Here is a 19,732-nt window from a genome sequence, read left to right on the forward strand (position 1 = left end):
CTCTCTAGCGTCTACGCGCTCGCCTCCGTTCTTGATAAAGCCGGCCAGGTTGATGTTATATTCCTTGATTTCAGCAAAGCCTTCGATAGGGTCTCTCATTTTGGTTTGATAGCAAAACTAAGCAACTATGGGTTTCCACCTAACATTGTAAACTGGATCTGTGCATACTTGAGCATGCGCAGACAATTCGTCGATGTTGAGGGCCATTACTCTGGATGTCTCCCCGTAAATTCGGGAGTGCCGCAGGGAAGCGTGCTCGGACCGCTACTTTTTCTAGTATATATTAATGACATAACAGCATGCATAGACGATAGTGTGAGTATTAAATTGTTCGCGGACGACTGCTTACTTTACAAAGAGATTAAAGATGCCAATGATCAAGTGATCCTGAATAAAAGTCTTACTGCGATTTCTGACTGGTGCGACACCTGAGAAATGATACTTAATGAAGAAAAAACGGTTTTTATGCGCATTACCAACAAAAAACACCCTCTAACATATCAATACACTATTATTCAATCCGCCGTCTCTGAAACAGACTCTTTTAAATATTTGGGTGTAACTATCAACAATCGTCTAACCTGGTCGCAACACATTGATAATGTTTGTGCGTCTGCTCGACGTAAACTCGGCCTACTAAGACACAAGCTGAAACATTCTCCTCCATCCGTGAAACAACTGGCATTCAACACACTCGTAAGGTCGCGATTAGAATATGCTTGCGTCGTCTGGGACCCATTCACGAAAACAAATATTAAAAAACTGGAAAACATAAACAGGCTTGCCGTCCGCTACATATATAATTGTTATGGACGTTATGACTCCCCCTCTCAATTGATTAATGAAAATAATATTGCCACCCTGGAATGCCGAAGAAAGGTAGCACGCCTAACATTCCTTTTCCGCCTTTGGAAAAGGGAACTACAACTTGGTCATACACCCTGTGTCCAGCCGCTACCAGCTAGAGCTACCAGAAATTATCACCCCGACATGATAACCCCTATTTTCGCGCGTACAAATTGCTTTAAAAATTCTTTCTTTCCTAGAACAATAAATGATTGGAACTCTCTGCCGACCGATGTATTCCTGTCCAATAACATATTGGATGCCATTGAAAAACTGCATTTGAAATAAACGCGTGACCGCATGAGTACTTTAATGCGTGTTAGCATGAAAAAACAACAACCTGTGTAAACTATTACTGTAAATATTTCTTTCCTTTCAATTCAATCCCTTGCATTGTATGCTTGTAGAATGTGTTTTTCTGTATTTATATCATCCTTCAATGTACCTCATATGATTCAATGTATTTCATATTTCGTATGCACTTCTTTTCTTTGAACGCATTTAATTACATTACTGTATGAACATATTCCCTCCTGCCAGGGTCACAAGTTGGCCTGCAGTATTCTGTAAATAAAAATACATAAAATAAATGAATGTTTCCTTGTAATGGTGATGTTTAAACATTTTGAAGCGTTAAGCGGCATTTCCCATTTCTCACACCAAGTTGAAAGTTTATCTAAATCACTCTGAAGTGCATAAAAATCAGAATCACTATCAACAACCCTATATACTACGCAGTCGTCTGCAAACATCCTGAAAGATGACGTAATACCACTAGGGATATTATTTATATATAATAAAAATAAGAAGGGGCCCACGACAAAGCCTTGCGATACTCCAGAGGTCCCTGCAGCAAGATCAGAGGAGATGCCATTGAGAACCACAGACTGTTGTGTATGTGAAAGATGTTCAGATATCTATGCAATTACCTTATTGTGCAACTTGTAGTCGTGTAATTTGCTAATGAGTAGGTCATGAGCCACAACGTCAAATGCTTTACGAAAATCTAGAAAAATGCAATCAATTATGTGCCTTTTGTCTTTTGCTAGGGCCATATCGTGAGTGAATTCTACAAGCTGCGCAGTACAAGAAAAACCCTGCCGAAAACCGTGTTTGTTTGCAATAAATAAATTATGTTTAACTAGATGTGACATAATACAACTATATATAATGTGTTCCATTATTTTTCATGTAATACTAGTCAAAGGCACTGGCCTGCGGTTCTCAGTGCAGTTTTTAGGCCCACTTTTGCATACAGGCACAACATTTGCCAATTTCCAGTCGGTAGGTACGGCACCCATGTCTAAACATTTTTGGAAAAGACGGCATAAATACAGGCATAACGATTCACAACAACTATTGAGCATTGCTGCTGCTGTATCGTCTGGTCCATTTGCCTTTCTGGGAGGAACATTGCTAATAACTTGCGTACACCTTCCCAAGCAAACTCAATTTCGGGCATTTCTTCATTGCGCAGCGAGAAATCGAGACTTACAACCCGAAACTGGCGATTACTAAATACGGAAGAAACATAACTACTAAATGCTTCAACTTGGCGCTTGTCATCATCGAGTACCCTGCCTAAGTATTCAGAATTGTCGTTCTCTCCATTACGCCGTATATACTTCCAAAATTCTTTGGGATCTCCTAGCAATCGTTTCCCAAGACGAGCGCAAAATAATATTGTTACGTGTAGCTGGAGCCCAATACTGTATACAAATTATTTACAGGGAAGGGAAGCGAATAGATGGCCAAAATGGCGACGCTATATCAAGCGGGCCCACGTCGTCTTCTTCACCCTCAGTGTAGCCTCACTGTGGCGACTGTTCCGTAGCATCACCCCCGGCGGTAGAAGCACCGTCCCGGTGCTTAATCAACACATCCGCGGTGAAAGGTGTCTGGTATCGCTTGAGCCTCGCCACGTGAACGATGTCACTTGCAGCCGACGATGACGCTGACAGCTCGGCGGGGATGACTTCATACGTGACATCGGTCACTTGTCGCACCACACGGTATGGGCCAGTGTAGCGCGACAGCAGCTTTTCTGAAAGGCCCACACGTCGAATGGGTGACCAGAGAAGCACCAGAGAACCCGGAGTAAAGTGCACGTCGCGATGGTGGCAATCGTAGAGGCGTCTCTGATGCTTCTGTGAGGCCTCGAGACGGGTGCGGGTGAGCTGGCGCCCGTGGTCGGCGAGTGCGATCGCGTAGCGGGCGTATTCAGTGGTTGAACGTGTGGCCGAGGGCAGCAAAGTCTCCAAGGGCAACGCGGGTTCTCGGCCATATAGGAGATAGAATAGTGAATAGCCGGAGGTGTCGTGACGCGATGAATTATACGCGAACGTCACATATGGTAAGTGAAGATCCCAGTCGTGGTGGTCGGTCGCAACGTACTTTGAAAGCATGTCGGTGATGGTCCGGTTGAGGCGCTCCGTGAGGCCGTTGGTCTGTGGGTAGTAGGACGTGCTGAACTTGTGCTTTGTCGAGCAGGAGCGGAGGATGTCCTCGACCACTGCTGACAGAAAGCTGCGGCCACGGTCAGTGAGTAATTGACGTGGAGCACCATGCACTAAAATGATGTCATAGAGCAGAAAGTCAGCAACGTCAGTAGCACAACTTATCGGAAGGGCTCTGGTGATTGCGTATCGCGTCGCATATTCAGTAGCGACGGCGAGCCATTCATTTCCGGAGCCCGAGAGAGGAAACGGTCCAAGAAGGTCTAGACCAACATGGAAAAAGGGTTCCGGTGAGATGTCGATCGGCTGGAGACACCCAGATGGAGGTGTGGAGGGCTTCTTCCGGCGCTGACAGGGCTCACAAGCGGCAACGTAGCGCCGCACGGAGCGGACGAGACCCGGCCAAAAGAATCGACGGCGTACACGGTCGTATGTGCGCGAGACGCCCAAGTGTCCAGCCAAGGGAGCGTCGTGAAGTTGTTGGAGGACAGTCGAACGCAGGTGTGATGGAATTACGAGCAGAAGGTCAAGGCCGTGTGGATCGAGACTACGGCGGTTTAATGTCCCCTCCTTAAGGAGAAACATCCGGGGAGAGGCGTCGCCATGCGTTGACTCCAGAGGGTCGATGAGGGCTCGTAATGAAGGATCGCGGCGTTGCTCGTTGCCGATTTCAAGCAACTCGGAGACAGAGAAAACGCAAGCGATGGCTTCCGCATCAGCCGGTTCGTCGACGGGGTAGCGGGACAAACAATCGGCATCCTGGTGCAAGTGTCCCGTCTTATATACCACGGAGATGGTATATTCGTGCGGGCGTAATGCCCAGCGAGCGAGTCGTTCCGTGGGGTCCTTGAGCGAGGAGAGCCAGCAGAGCGCGTGGCGATCAGTGATGACACAGAAGGGGCGTCCGTACAAGTATGGACGAAACTTCGCAACAGCCCACACAAGAGCGAGGCACTCGCGCTCTGTGATTGAATAATTGCGCTCAGCGGGTGATAGAAGTCGGCTGGCATAGGCTATAACGCGGTCATGTCCACGCTGGCGTTGTGCTAACACTGCTCCTATGCCGTGACCACTGGCATCAGTTCGAACTTCTGTTGAGGCAGACGGGTCAAAGTGGGCCAGAATTGGAGGCATGGTAAGGAGGGTAGTGAGCTGCGAAAAAGATGCGGCATGGTCAGGTTCCCAAGAAAATGGGGCGTCTTTCTTGAAGAGGCCGGTAAGGGGACGTGCGATAGTCGCAAAATCCTTCACAAAGCGTTGGAAATAGGAGCGCAGCCCTACGAAACTACGAACGTCCTTGGTAGACTTCGGAACAGGAGAGTTCGTAAGGGCGCGAATTTTGTCCGGATCAGGTCGCATGCCTCTGGCGTCCACGAGGTGTCCAGGGACGGTGATTTGGCGGCGAGCGCAGTGACATTTGGACAAGTTCAACTGCAGACCGGCACGGCGAAACACGTCAAGAATCGCTGAAAGATGGTCTAGATGCGTGTAAAATATGGGCGAATAAACGATGACGTCGTCCAGATAGCACAAGGAGGTGGAAGCAAAGAGTTCATTCGTTCGAAGGTGGCGGGCGCGTTACAGAGACCGAAAGACATCATCTTGAACTGATAAAGGCCGTCAGGGGTAATAAATGCAGTCTTCTCTCGGTCCATGTCGTCGACGGATATCTGCCAGTAGCCGGACCGTATGTCGATAGAAGAAAAATAGGTAGCACCGTACAAGCAGTCTAGAGCGTCATCAATACGTGACAAAGGGTACACGTCGTTTTTTGTGACTTAGTTCAAGTGGCGATAATCTACACAAAAACACCACGTTCCGTCCTTCTTTTTGCCAATACGACGGGAGTAGCCCAGGGACTACAGGAAGGCTCGATAATGTCCTTTGCAAGCATCTTTTTGACTTCCTGTTGGATAACCGCTCGTTCGGACGTAGAAACACGATATTGACGTCGATGAATAGGGTTCGCATCGCCAGTGTTTATGCGATAGGTCACGACGGACGTTTGACCTAAGGGTCGATTGTCAAAGTCAAAAATGTCGCGATAGCCGTCAAAAACGCGGCAAAGGGCTTCAGCTTGAACAGGTGTAAGGTCAGAGGAAACCATCTTCTCAATGTCGACGTGAGTACCGTGCGATGACGTCACGGTATGGGCTGAGCTGTGACGATCTTCCGCTGTGAATGGCTCGATCTCATCATCCTGCAAAGCGCTAATTAAAGCCAATGAAATCCCCTGAGGGAGAACTTGCGCGGTTAGCGCGAAATTGACAAGGGGAAGGCAGGTGCGGTTTCCAGTAATTTTCAGCACACTGTGCGGCACGGTAACACCATGTGTAAGCATAACGGCCGGAATAGGTGCGGCCACGTAATTGCCGTCAGGTACAGCTGGTGAGGACAAGTCGACGTGTGTCACAGAGTGAGGCGGTAGGCGAATGAAATCCATGCAGCTCAAACGGCTTGGAGGCGGGTCCACAGGGTCGGCAAGAAGAGTCAAGTCAAGGCGATGTGAGCCGGCGGAACAGTCAATGAGGGCAGAATGATTGGCAAGAAAATACAGACCGAGAATGATTTCGTGAGGGCAATGCTCGATGACGGTGAAGAGAACGACGGTGTGTCTCTCAGCAATGGTGAGTCGGGCAGAACACATTCCAACAATAGCGATAGTCCCTCCGTCGGCAACTTGTACAACTCGGTTCGGGGCATGTGTCAGGACTTTCTTGAGCCGACGGTGAAGTGCAGCACTCATAATTGACACATGCGCCCCGGTATCAATCAACGCGCACACAGGAACTTTGTCTACGAGAACGTCCAAAAGATTCTTGTTCGTGGGTAAGGTGAAGCGAGGATTTCGTGCCAATGTCGTCAATGCAGCTTCACTTCCAGAAGCTGCACTGTCCAGTTTTTTCAGTCGGGGGTGCGGCGAGTAGGTCGGAGAAGGAGCACGGCGTGACGGGGGCGAACCAGATTGACGACGGGAGAGAGGAGGCGAGCGGGAGTAGAGGGGTCGTGTCTGAGGTGTCGCAGGGTCAGATGATGGAGCGGGCATAGAAAGCGCGAAGCAAATGGACGCGCTAGAGGGACGAGGGTGGTAATCAGGAGGATAGTGCACCGGACAAGTCCAGTGGCTGCGGCAGTGGCGAGCGACATGTCCAATGCGTCGGCAATTAAAACAGATCGGCCTGTCGTCCACTGTTCGCCATTCGGAGGGGTTGCGCTCTCCGTAAGAGGAGTAAGAAGAGCGTAGCGTGGACTTGCGTGGAGAAAGACGTCACGAGCGTATGGAACGAATGGATTGCAGGCAGACGTTGGACAACTCTTGACGGACGACGGCCTTGATCAAGGAGATTGCGACCGGAGAATGATCAGGTGACGGGAATGAAGGGGCCGCCGGTTGTGCCGCTTCGACCTCACTACGAATGATGCGGGTCAAGTTGTCACAACGCGACGGCTGGTGGAAGAGGTCGTCACAGGATGACGTAGCGGCTGTGTTGGGAAGTCGCGTGATGTGCTGGGACACCCAGCGGCTTTTAGCATGCTTAAGACGGCGGCACTTCTTGAGGATCGCATCGATGCTGGTGACGTTCGTAAACACCAGTAAATTGAAGGCGTCGTCAGCAATGCCTTTGAGGACGTGATTAACCTTATCGTCCGCAGACATGGTCGGGACAGTCTTGGCACAAAGGGCCAAGACGTCGAGAATGTACGACACGTAGGACTCGGTCGACGTCTGTACACGTGTGGCATGGGCTTTCTTGGCATTGACTTGGCGACCGAATGGATCGCCAAAAAGTTCGCGGTGCTTCTCTTTGAAGACATCCAAGCTCGAGATCTCCTCTTCGTGAGTCTGGAACCATGCAAGTGGAGCTCCGTCGATGTAGAAAAGAACGTTCGCAAGCATAATAGTCGGATCGCAGCTGTGACTGGTGCTGACACGTTCGTATAAACGGAGCCAGTCGTGAACATCAGGACTGCCGCCTCCGTTGAAAACACCAGGATATCGAGGGGGGGGGGGACGGCGATGTAGGTCGGGGCTGCAGGCGGAGACGGTTGCGTAGAAGAAGTGCCGCCAGCAGGTGCCGAAGTTGTACTGTCGCCGTTGCGACCGCTGCGAAGCTCCATGACGGGTACGGGGAACGTCCACCTCCACCAAATTAATGTTACGTGTAGCTGGAGCCCAATACTGTATACAAATTATTTACAGGGAAGGGAAGCTAACGGAAGGCCAAAATGGCGACGCTATATCCAGCGGGCCCACGTCGTCGTCTTCATCCTCAGTGCAGCCTCACTGTGGTGACTGTTCCGCAGCAATATTCCTTAGCCGATTTGCCTGAATTCTCAAATAAAACTTTAGCCTCTTTAGTTTGGATAAGTTTTTCAGGGACCTGTGTTTTTATGCCCTCAGCACCCTGCGCAACAATATGCGATGTTCCTGCCGAAACCATGGTTTATATTAATAACGTTTATATGAAAGCATCTGAGTCAGAACTATTTTATCTCGAAGGTAGAAGAGCTTTTCTTTAAAGCTTTCCCACAACTGTTTAGCGCTGAAATCATCCGATAATGTGTCAAACGTTGGGAAGTACAAATCTAACGACTGATTTATAGAACAGTTATCAGCCTTACTAGACAACAACACTTTTCTAGATGGTTTCTTTACTATTGGCACATTTGCAACACTAACGTCAGCAATAAAAATGTTATGGTCACTCAATCCAGGTAGTGCATGAACGTCTGATACAATACCAGACCCATTACACAACAGTAAGTTCAAGGCATGGTCCGTACCATCGTCATGCGACGCACTGAGGACATATTGTTCAAATGCATGAGTATCCATTAGATCAAAAAACGAGGCGTACAAACAATCACGAACGGAAAGCCTGGGAACTGCACATGACAAGTCAATTTCAGGTAGGTTAAATTTCCCTCCGATCAAGACACGGTTAGTTTTCATACACTCCAGAAAGTCAGGAAGTTTGAAGAACTGCTCATACGACACGCTTGGTGGATGGTTGTAGGAGCCAAACACCATGCTTTTTACATTTACCAGCCGAGTCCTACAAAAAAAACGGCCTCAATATAAAGTAGTGGGCTTGTCACGTGAACGCCATGTGTACTACAATTTACAAGAATAAAGACACCTCCACCGAGAGAATTTTGATCGTGCCGAAAACAGTGGCAGCTTGCCGGAAAAATTTCAGAATACAAAACCGAAGAATCCAGCCCTGACTCAGTGCCCGGCACCAGAGTGGGCATGACAGCAGCCTCAGCGGCAACATGCTAAGGAATCCCTTCTGTTTCGTACTACAGAAGGGATTAGGTTGTGGCAGTTAGGCTACAGGTTGTGGCAGTTCTGCTGCAAACCGATCCATCATCATGCGGTTGTTTCCCCGCTGCACCACGCAACAATTAAATCCTGGGGGCGTACCCGATGTCATCGACACGTGCCGGTGGAATTTGCCTCGTGGAAGATTCCTCGCCACCAACTATTATCACCGTGTCTATGCGATCTGCGTTTACGTCGGACCACATGACTCGCTTCCCAGCTATAAAAGGCCAGACCGCACCGAGCTTAATCAGTGGTCATGGCAGCAGCCTCAGCTGCAACGTGCTAAGGAATCCCTTCTGTTTCGTTCTGCAGGTTAGTCAGTACTTACCTATAAATTCTATCGAAGCGACAATCGCTTGTTAGTGCTGCTGCCCTGCCCACTATCTTTTTCAAATGTTTTCAGTTATGTCATTTCTATGCCAAGTGAGTTGCTGGTGTGTGGCGATATAGAGGCCAATCCGGGTCCTACAGAAAAAGAAATGCTTTCCGGATTACTGATCGGTCAGGGAAAGTTGACCACATCTGTGGAAGCATTGCAGAGTTCTCAAGACAATGTTGAGAAGGACATTTTAGCACTGACCAAGCGCATAGAAGGTTTTGCAAAACAGCTGGCTGGTTTGAACGCACTGAACAACTGTTTGAAAACAATGGAGGACACTGTTGCGAAGGCTGATAAAGAGTTATCTGCTCTCATTTATCTATCGAAGGTTGATAAACAGTTATCTGCTCTGTAAGTTGATGACTTGCAAAATAGGAGGCGCAGAAACAATTTAGTTATATACGGGCTAACTGACGATGACGAAGAGACAGCAGCTGTAATGTAGTGACTGAGGTCTTTCAGGCCAAATTAGAATTAACTGTCTCTGGCGTTGAGAGGTGTCAGAGAATAGGTCGCAAGTTTAAAGATAAGAAACGCCCTGTGATACTCAAATTTTTAGACTATTGAGAAAAGGCGTCAGCATTGAAATCCGCGCACAAGCTAAAGGGTTCCGAAATATCAATCTTTGAAGACTTTTCGACCAGATTGCGAGAAATACGAAAGCACCTGGGGAAGAGTGCCACGCAAGAAAAGGCGCGGCCAAAGTGAAACTAGTGCACAATAAATTGTCTGTTGACAATGTATTGTACGGCTGGGATGAAGTTAAAGTTGCCCGTTATAAGCTGATCAATAAAAATAAATGACAGCAAAAGCCCATTCCTAAATCACTAAAAATATTGAATGTAATTTGTAGAAGCATATTAAACAAAATTTGTGATTTGGAAGGGATTTTACTTTGCGAAGATGCTGACATCGCGGTCTTAACAGAGACAAGGTTAAATGAAACCATTTACGATAGTGAAATTGTGCCGGCATCCTACACTGTACTTTGGAATTTCCGTGGTGGTAGAGGTGCAGGAGGTGCCATACTCGTCAAAGAATAATTAAATATATTGAGCATGCCTGAAGTGCCTAATATTGAGTTCATTTTCTGTAACGCCTACCATAACAATATCCGGTATATTGTCGGAGCACTGTATAGGCCGCCTGGATCGCCTGTCACAGTATTGGATAACCTTAAAGATTATATGACAACCTATATTAAGCTACATGATCGCATTTTAACAGGCGACTGCAGTTTGCCGGATATTGACTGGTGAACGTTCGCGCTCAAAATGCATAGTGATGAATCAAGTGAGGCAATGCTTGACATAGCTTTCTCATTTGACTTGACGCAAACTGTAGAGCGCCCCACCCGATTACAAGGGAATATAAAATCTATTTTAGACCTCTTCTTTGTTTCTGGAACAATTTCCGATTCACCTAAATGTGTAGTGATACCTGGTATCTCCGATCACCAGGCCGTTCTCCTGACGCTTTTCGGCATGACTCTTGATAAAATTTGCGCTCAAATGCATTCTAGAAACTGTGCTGACGATGTTTCTATTATTGTGGTTCTTTCATTTAATTTTTATGCATTTTGTAATACCACTGCAAGTGTTCAAGAACTTTAGGACCAGTTTAAGGTTATGGTACATGAATGTATTGAATGTCACGTGCCGGTTATTGTTAAAAAGAAAGCAAAAAGCCCATGGATTTCTCGGGTGACACTGCAGCTAAAAAGAAAACTGAAGCGCATGAAACAGAAAAGAAAAGCAAACATTATTTCTCCGCAATCGGAACGAAATGATCGTTTGCTCAAGAAGCAAACAGTCATTGACAAACAGCATTATTTTGAAAAATCTTTTCCCAAATTCATGTCAGAATCTCCCGAGAAATTCTGGCGTTCGGTTTCCCCAACCTTAAAGACCCATGATGAGTTTGAAATCAAAAGTGTTCTGGTCATAGATGCACAAGGACTATCTAATGTCTTCAATGAAAATTTTAAGTCCATATTTACTAACGACAATAACATCTTTCCAAAATTTGAAGCCTTACTGCTGCCTTTGGAGGATTTTGTCATTAGTGAGCATGATATCTTAAGTATGCTGCTTAACCTCGAGGTAAAGAAATCACCTGGACCGGACGACACACATATTGCCTTTTTGAAAAGATATGCACAATGGACGTCTAAATAATTGTTTGTTTTATTTATAAGGTCCTTGTGTGAAAGTCAAATCCCGCGAGACTGGGGGACTGCCAGCGTCAAACTGCTTCACAAAAGTGAAGACACGCGATTGATCAAGAACTATTGCCCAATTTCGCTAACGTCGAGTGCTCCTAACCTACTTGAGCACATAATTCACAATCACATATCAAACTTCCTCGAAGCTAACAATTTCTTTACTGAATATCAGCATGGGTTCTGGAGGGGTTACTCAACTTGCACGCAGCTAGTAGAAACTATACATTATTTTTCCTCTTGAATTAACAATGAAACACAGATTGACACCGTATTTGTACATTTCTCGAAAGCTTTTGACAGGGTCACTGAGGAGAAGTTAATTTAAAAGTTAGACACCATACTTCATAACAAACAATTAGTAAAGTGGATTTCAGCCTACCTTTTCAACAGAGAACAATTCGTGGTTTTTTATAAACTCATTGTTCTGACAAGCTTACAGTTCACTCTGGCTTCCCTCAAGGCTCTGTTACTTGGCCTGTAATATTTTCAATATAAATGATATCTTGTCTGACAATCCTGTGAAAATTAAATTTTACGCTGATAATTGTGTCATTTATGCAGAAGTAAGAAGTGTCTCAGATCAAATACTACTGAATAGCGCGTTGCAAAAAGTTTCTGCATGGTATGAATCATGGCAAATGTCCATTAATTTTGAAACAAAACTGTGTTGATGAGGATTACTCACAAACAGAATGCCTTACCGTTTGATTACAGTATTGTGAAGAAGTGCGCACAAACTACCGAGCGCAAGAGCAGACGACATTGCGGGCGTCCTCAACAAGAGGAAAAGAAAGACGAGGGAGGCTCGTGCAGCGCGTGAAAAGGGTCTCGCGCAGCGGGGATCGTTGGAACGCCGGCGCGACTAGGGCCACCGGGCCTTCGGAACCCACATCTGCTGGTGAGGTTCACCTGGCCGAGCGTCCGTCTTCGGGACAGGGAACACCTCCGGTCGTTGCACGGCACGAGACCCCGGAACGGCCTGCTGCAGCCTCGAACCCGCATCTACGCGCGAGGTTTGGGAGAGCGCGAGTCCGTCGTCGAGACGAGGAGCGCCTCGAGTCGTTGCCTTGCACGAGGCCTCAGGTCGGCCTGCCGGCATCTTGGAACCCGCTTCTACGCGCGAGGTTCGGGTGACCGGGCGACCGAGTGGCCTGTTCTTGTTTACGGAGCTGTGGGCCGTCCACCTTTTCCTGCCCCGTGCTGCTGCGTCTGCTATTCCACGCCGGTCATCACTCGATGAACAAGCGTTTCACGTCAAGGACTCTACGTGTCACCACACTCCGGACTTAACCGCAACCTCGTGAGGCTACATTTTTTCCTACATACGAACCACCTTGTATGTGTGGGTCTAGGTTAAGATATTTTTTTCGCGTTCACGTGCCGTCTAATATAACTGTGTGTTTGCTCATCATGCACCGTCTCCTCCATCTTCCTCGCGTCACACGCTTTGCAACGTGACGATCCTAACAACATCACAGATCTGGCGTCCGCGAGAGGACCGCTCCTACGCTATCGAGAAGAGCAGCACATTGCATATGCGTGTTTGACGGGTGAGGATGGAGACAGACAAGCTTACGGCAATTGGAAAAGAACTGGGGTTGACTGGCCCGGCACTGAAGCAATGGGTAGACGAAGATAGCGCACGCGAAAGAAAAGCGTGTGAAGCACGTCTGGCTGAACGCAATGCAGCAAAAGAAGCTGATGCCGAAGCGCTAGCTAGATTAAAGGCTGAAAGGGAAGTGCTCGAGCTCAAGCTAAAGTTGAGGGAGTTAGACGCGACAGCGGGTAGCATGAGTACTGGGCAGCTTGCAGAGAGTGTGCACGCAGGTGCTACCGAGAGCTACCAAAGTCCGCACAAGCTAATCCCACCATTTAACGAATAACGCGATGAGTTGGATGCATACATTCAGCGATTTGAGCACGTCGCAACGAGCCAGGGCTGGCCACAAGACATATGGGCCCTATCGCTGAGCCTCTGTTTGACAGGCGTAGCTCTAAGTGTTGTCGGCAGAATAGCACCGGATCATGCCATGGACTATGCGACACTAAAACAGACGCTTTTGCAACGCTTCAGGTTCATGGAGGAAGGCTACCGAAGCAAGTTTCGGTCGGCGGAACCCGATAATTCCGAAACTGGTAGACAGTTTGCCGGTCGTCTATTGGGATACTTCGATCACTGGCAAGAAATGGCCAATGCAGACCGGACATACGATGCTCTGCGGGACAAGATTGCCTCAGAACAGTTCCTGATGACTTGTCATGAGAAACTGGCAGTCTTTTTAAGAGAAAGGAATCGTCAAGGAATTGACAAACTAGCGGAAGCTACTGATCATTACATGGAGGCGCAGGGGTTAGGTAACCTTGGCAAAGGTAAAAACGAGAGGGATACTAGCAAGCCACCAGGTCAAGCTCGAACTCCTGAGCGACAAGAAGAAAAGGAAAGACCACGCTGCTTTCTGTGTGGTAAGCGCGGTCACAGAGCTGCTGATTGCTGGACCAATACGAAGGGTCCAAGTACAAATACATCTTTCTGTGGAAAGTGCCGCCGCACTGGGCCTAAGGCAGGTGACTGCCCCAAAAAACCCAACAGTACTGAGAAGGCTTCGTGCTCGATGCAACAAGTACACATGTCCAAGGCAGTAACCGAAGAAACACAGACCTTGCGTCGAGTTCCCGGAAGTTTGGAACGCGGGAGAACGCAGACGCGTAAACAAGACGAAAAGTCTATGCCTACTGCCGAAGGTGTGCTTGAAGGACATCCCGCTACTGTCTTGCGAGATACGGGATGTGACTATTATTGTCAAGAGGTCCCTTGTACCAGACAGTAAGCTGACAGGAAAAATTTCCTTGGTGTGTCTCCTGGATAGAAGATTGTTGAAGCTACGTGAAGCAACCGTGGAGATCGCGTCACCGTTCTTCACAGGCAAGGCTAGAGTTTTATGCATGGACAATCCCTTATATGATTTTGTCCTGGGAAATGTGAAAGGCGTACGGAATGCCTCCAATCCTGACAATGAATGGAAAAGACATCTTTATACACCGAGCGCTGCGGATGATTGCTTTAGAGCGGAAAGTGGAAACGGTTCTACTAATGAAATCGGCTGCTAGTGAAATAAGGGACAAGTCGAAAGTGGCGGCGACTACCAGACAGCCAAGATCAAGTCCGCCTTCATTACCAGTACCAGCTATAAACCCCCTAGACATCAGCCCAATCGACTTGAAAAGCAGGCAAAGGGAGGACAGCAGTCTACGTAAATGCTTTGAAGCAGTGGACAAAGAGATGAAGACTAGGTTCGCCGACGTCCAATTCTTTATAATGGAGGGAATTCTTTACCGAAGATACACACTGCGGTCAAAGAAACAAATGGAACAGCTTGTCGTACCCAGAAGCCTTCGTGATTTTGTGATGAAAATGGCTCACGAAGGGATCCTTGCCGGACATCAAGGAATAAAGCAAACCACAGACCGTGTGAGCGAAGAGTTCTACTGGCCTGGTTTCCAATCAGACATCACGCGATTTGTTAAATCGTGCGATACGTGCCAGAGGACTTTTCCCAAGCATCTAATAGGTCGAGTACCATTGGGAAATACTCCCGTCATTGATACCCCGTTTAAGAGAGTTGCCATTGACATTGTGGGACCATTAACTCGCATGTCAGAGAAAGGGAATAAGTACGTTCTGACAATGGTCGATATGGCAACGCGGTATCCTGATGCTGTGGCACTGCCAAGCATTGAAACAGAAAAAAAATAGCTGAGGCACTTCTAGAGATGTTCTCTCGTGTGGGAGTCCCACAGGAGATAATCAGTGACAGAGGCACATCATTCTCGTCACGCCTGATGAAGGAACTGAGCCGTCTTCTCTCTTTTACGCAGTTGCCAAAAACTCCATATCATCCGATGGCAAATGGCCTTGTGGAGAGGTTCAACGGCACCCTTAAACAAATGATAAGACGAATGTGTCAAGAGAGCCCGAAAAAATGGGACCGTTACTTGGCACCCTTGCTTTTTGCTTATCGCGAAGTCCCTCAGTAAAGCCTGTGTTTTTCACCCTTCGACTTGTTGTATGGCCGTTATGTCAGAGGACCCATGGCGATATTGAAAGAATTATGGACAGGTCATCATATTGATGATGACGCAAAAACCTCATACGGACATGTAGTTGAGCTACGGAAGCGTCTTGAAGACACTTGTCGTTTGGCCAAGGAGGAGCTTCAAAAAGCAAAACTTTTACAGAAGAAACACTACGACCGGAAGGCCAGACCACGTCATTTAGCTGCTGGAGAGAAGGTTTTGCTACTGCTGCCTTCGGACAACAACAAATTGATTCTTACGTGGAAAGGGCCATTCACTGTACTTGAGAGGAGAAATGACGTCGATTACGTTATTGACCTCGGGACCAGGACGACACTGTTCCATATAAATCTACTGAAAAAGTATGAGGACCTGCCACCTATATCACCGCCATTACCGGAAGCGTCACAGCTTGTCAGACTGATGATACCGAAAATGACGATCTACCATGTGTATGGTTTCAAGGAAAAGAATCGGTGGCCGACGTGAGTCTATCGGAATCACTCTCTCCTGACCAGCGCGCTCAAGTCACGAGTCTACTGAGCATATACGAGAATGTATTCACCGAGGTTCCCGGCAAGACACACCTCATCCAGTGTAAGCTGAAACTTACCACGAATACACCCGTAAACATGCGGCCCTATCCACTACCATTTGCTACTCAAGAAGCGGTACAAAAAGAAATTGGAGAAATGTTACGACAAGGCATCATAGAACCATCTGAGTCCGCCTACCAATCACCTATAGTTATCGTGAAGAAAAGAGACGGGACAATGCGTTTATGCATTGATTTCAGGCAACTCAACAAGATACTGGTCAATGACAACGAGCCTATGCACCGAGTGGATATTATCTTTGGGAGACTGGGAAATGCGCAGTACTTTTCAAAGTTTGACTTTTCTAAGGGTTACTGGCAAGTGCCCATGGATGAAGAGTCGAAAATAATGACAGCTTTTGCTACGGCATCAGGCCTATATCAGTTCCGCTTCATGCCGTTTGGCATTAAAACCGCACCAGCTGTTTTCAACCGCCTCATGAGAAAAGTAGTAGCAGACATACCACATATTTACAACTACTTCGATGACACGCTCATTGCCACTGAAACGTGGGACGAACACGTGGGTACACTTGAGTCATTTCTACAACGCGTGAGAGAATCTGGGCTGACAATTCGTCCAACAAAAAGTGAAATTGGTCAAAGATGAGTGAAATTCCTCGGCCACCTTGTTAGAAACGGTGTCATGCAACCGCAGGTCGCAACACTTAGACAAAATACAGGCTGCGAAGCGTCCACAGACGAAAAAATAAGTACGCTCGTTTCTCGGACTTACGGGGTAATACACAGACTTCGTCCCCAATTATTCCAAAGTAACTTACCCACTCACTGAACTGACCAAGAAAAGAGGCCCTAACAAAGTAATTTGGGGAGAACGTGAACAGAAAGCCTTTGATGAACTCAAGATCCTCCTGTCTACACCACCTATATTGAGAGCACCAGATGTTTCTAAACCTTTCGTACTCCACAGCAACGCATCATCAACAAGTATAGGTGCCATACTTATGCAGCGCCATGAAGGAATTCTGCACCCGGTATCATATGCGAGCCGCCGACTACAACCACGAGAAATTGCATATTCAACAGTTGAGCGAGAAGCCCTAGCTCTTACGTGGGCCGTCCAAAAGTTCCACATCTACTTGTTTGGACGCACGTTTATATTACAGAGCGACCATAAGCCCCTTGTTTACATCAAGTCGGCCAAGCACATCAACAGCCGTGTTTTTTTTTATGTTTACTTATGGAGTATGACTTCTCGGTTGAGTATATTAAAGGCAGCGAGAATGTGGGCGCAGACTATATGAGCCGGTTGCCAAGCACATAAAGAGTGTGTCTGCGGAAACATGGTATTTCAAAAGCACGAACCTCAAACGGGTGTAACTTTAATGTCGAACAGCATTTGCTGGCATGTTAGTTTAGTGGATTTTTGTTTTCACCTTATATCGTGGTGTTGCGACTTCTTAATGTTGTCATTATGCCGAGTGTGCGGTGCTCGAAACTCTAGTGTTGTAGTAATCTTTGTGTGTATTCTTACATGCCGAGTGTGCGGTGCTCGGAACTGTAGCACTGTGGTATTTTTTATGTGTACTCAAACGTACCGAGTGTGCGGTGCTCGGATCTGTGGTGCAGTAGTAATGCTTTGTGGTACGTGTCTGCTACAGTGAACTAGCAGATATCGAGTTCCCTCAAGTTCTTTGAACGAAAGAACTTTCTTAAGTAGGGGGTGATTGTGAAGAAGTGCGCACAAACTACCGAGCGCAAGAGCAGACGACATTGCGGCCGTCCTCAACAAGAGGAAAAGAAAGACGAGGGAGGCTCGTGCAGCGTGTGAAAAGGGTCTCGCGCAACGGGGATCGTTGGAACACCGGCGCGACTAGGGCCACCAGGCCTTCGGAACCCACATCTCCAGGTGAGGTTCACCTGGCCGAGCGTCCGTCTTCGGGACAGGGAACACCTCGGGTCGTTGCACGGCACGAGACCCCGGAACGGCCTGCTGCAGCCTCGAACCCGCATCTACGTGCGAGGTTCGGGAGAGCGAGCGTCCGTCGTCGAGACGAGGAGCGCCTCGGGTCGTTGCCTTGCACGAGGCCTCAGGTCGGCCTGCCGGCATCTTGGAACCCGCTTCTACGCGCGAGGTTCGGGTGACCGGGCGACCGAGTGGCCTGTTCTCGTCTACGGAGCTGTGGGCCGTCCACCTTTTCCTGCCCCGTGCTGCTGCGTCTGCTATTCCACGCCGGTCATCACTCGACCAACAAGCGTTTCACCTCAAGGACTCTACGTGTCACCACACTGCGGACTTAACCGCAACCTCGTGAGACATTTTTTCCTACTTACGAACCACATTGTATGTGTGGGTCTAGGTTAAGATATTTTTTTCTGTTCAGGTGCCGTCTAATATAATTGTGTGTTTGCTCATCATGCACCGTCTCCTTCATCTTCCTCGCGTCACACGCTTTGCAACGTGACGATCCTAACAACATCACAAGTATCAATGATGTGACACTTGCAGAAGTAACAGAATATAAATATCTAGGGCTCTGACTCACTAAGAATCTCAGCTGGAAGAAACATATTAATTTGATAACTTGTAACGCTTTTCGCAAATAGTTTTTTTAAGACGGACATTGCGGTTATCCACTCCTTCTGTCCGCCTCCTTCCTTACAAATGTATTGTTTTGCCTACCTTAGATTATGCTGCTATCATTTGGTACCCATTCACTAAGACTGATTTAAACAAAGTAGAGAGGGTTCAAAGGAGGGCAGCTCGATACATATATGATAATTTCCGACGTACATCGATAACACATCTCTAAATAAAAGCTGGTTTGTCGACAATAAATGAGCGAAATCGTTCTGCAAGACTTAAATTCATGTACCAATTAATTAACGGACACTACGGAACTGAACTCACCCATTTAGTTCATTTTTGGTCTGGGTATGCGACCCGACAACGTCATCAACTAGCTTTAACTCCTTTTTGCATCCGTATTACCTGTGTTAAATGATCATTTCTTCCACGAACTCTTACCGATTGGATTAACCTCACTAACAATGATGTGTTGCAACCGTTACTGACGCTATTCGCACAACCTAGTCACTGTTACTGCGTTTCATCACTTTACTGTTCTATTGTGTATTTTATTTTTTACTGTTTGATATCTTGTTCAAATGTATTGCTGATGCTGGCTGCAGAGCTTCAGCCGGCACCCTTATTTCTTTTGCTTACATTTAGCCAGTCTTGGTAAAGTGCTTAATTCTTTTTCCCACCCTGCTATAATCCCGATACCGCGATTGCAGTATCAATTTGGGCACGGGGCACTCACGGAATGCGGTGAGCTAACAATCCGCTTTTCTTCATCCTACAGCTTGTGCCCGGACTGCTGCTCCGTGCCAGTCCGAGTTTCGAGCCACCAGGACAGGTCGGAACAACATGCGTCGTGAATGCCACCACTATCAACCTACAACGAGATTCCGTGCTGCATCACTCGTCATCCACCTGCGCGGACGCTGGGAGCCGGGGCTGTGCACATCACATGTGCCCAGCGCCACCACTCAACCCACCTATAAAAGACCACCTCAAGCAAGGCCGAGCCATTGAGCACGGCGGCACTTATGGAATGCGATCAGCCAACAATGCGCTTATCTTCATCCTACAGGTGAGGAGGTGATAGGGAAAGCGTACCAGCTCGAACGACCCCTTTTTGCTTGTGCTGCCGTGCCCACAACCATGTGCTGTTGTGATTGAGCATGCGATGCATGTACATAAACTCTTATTGCTTGGCGGAGACATTGAGACGAATCCAGGCCCTGAAATCAGCCAACAATGAAAGGAAATAGCTGCGGATATAAAAGAGATTAAGAAAAGTCG

At 47.5% G+C, this 19,732-nt stretch overlaps 1 protein-coding gene across 1 annotated transcript in view; it reads left to right on the top strand.

The window, feature by feature from the left end:
- The first annotated feature begins 5,838 nt into the window (after positions 1–5,838).
- Positions 5,839–19,732, top strand: part of LOC135920155 (uncharacterized) — a 173,385-nt gene continuing 159,491 nt past the window's right edge. Inside the window, exons 1-3 of the mRNA XM_070521069.1 lie at positions 5,839–5,929; positions 17,742–18,175; positions 19,230–19,520. Coding sequence (XP_070377170.1) covers positions 5,839–5,929; positions 17,742–18,175; positions 19,230–19,520 — 816 coding nt within the window. The remainder of the gene's footprint in view (positions 5,930–17,741; positions 18,176–19,229; positions 19,521–19,732) is intronic.

This window comes from Dermacentor albipictus, chromosome 6, assembly GCF_038994185.2.
Source record: "Dermacentor albipictus isolate Rhodes 1998 colony chromosome 6, USDA_Dalb.pri_finalv2, whole genome shotgun sequence".
In the NCBI taxonomy this organism is placed as follows: Eukaryota; Metazoa; Arthropoda; class Arachnida; order Ixodida; family Ixodidae; genus Dermacentor; species Dermacentor albipictus.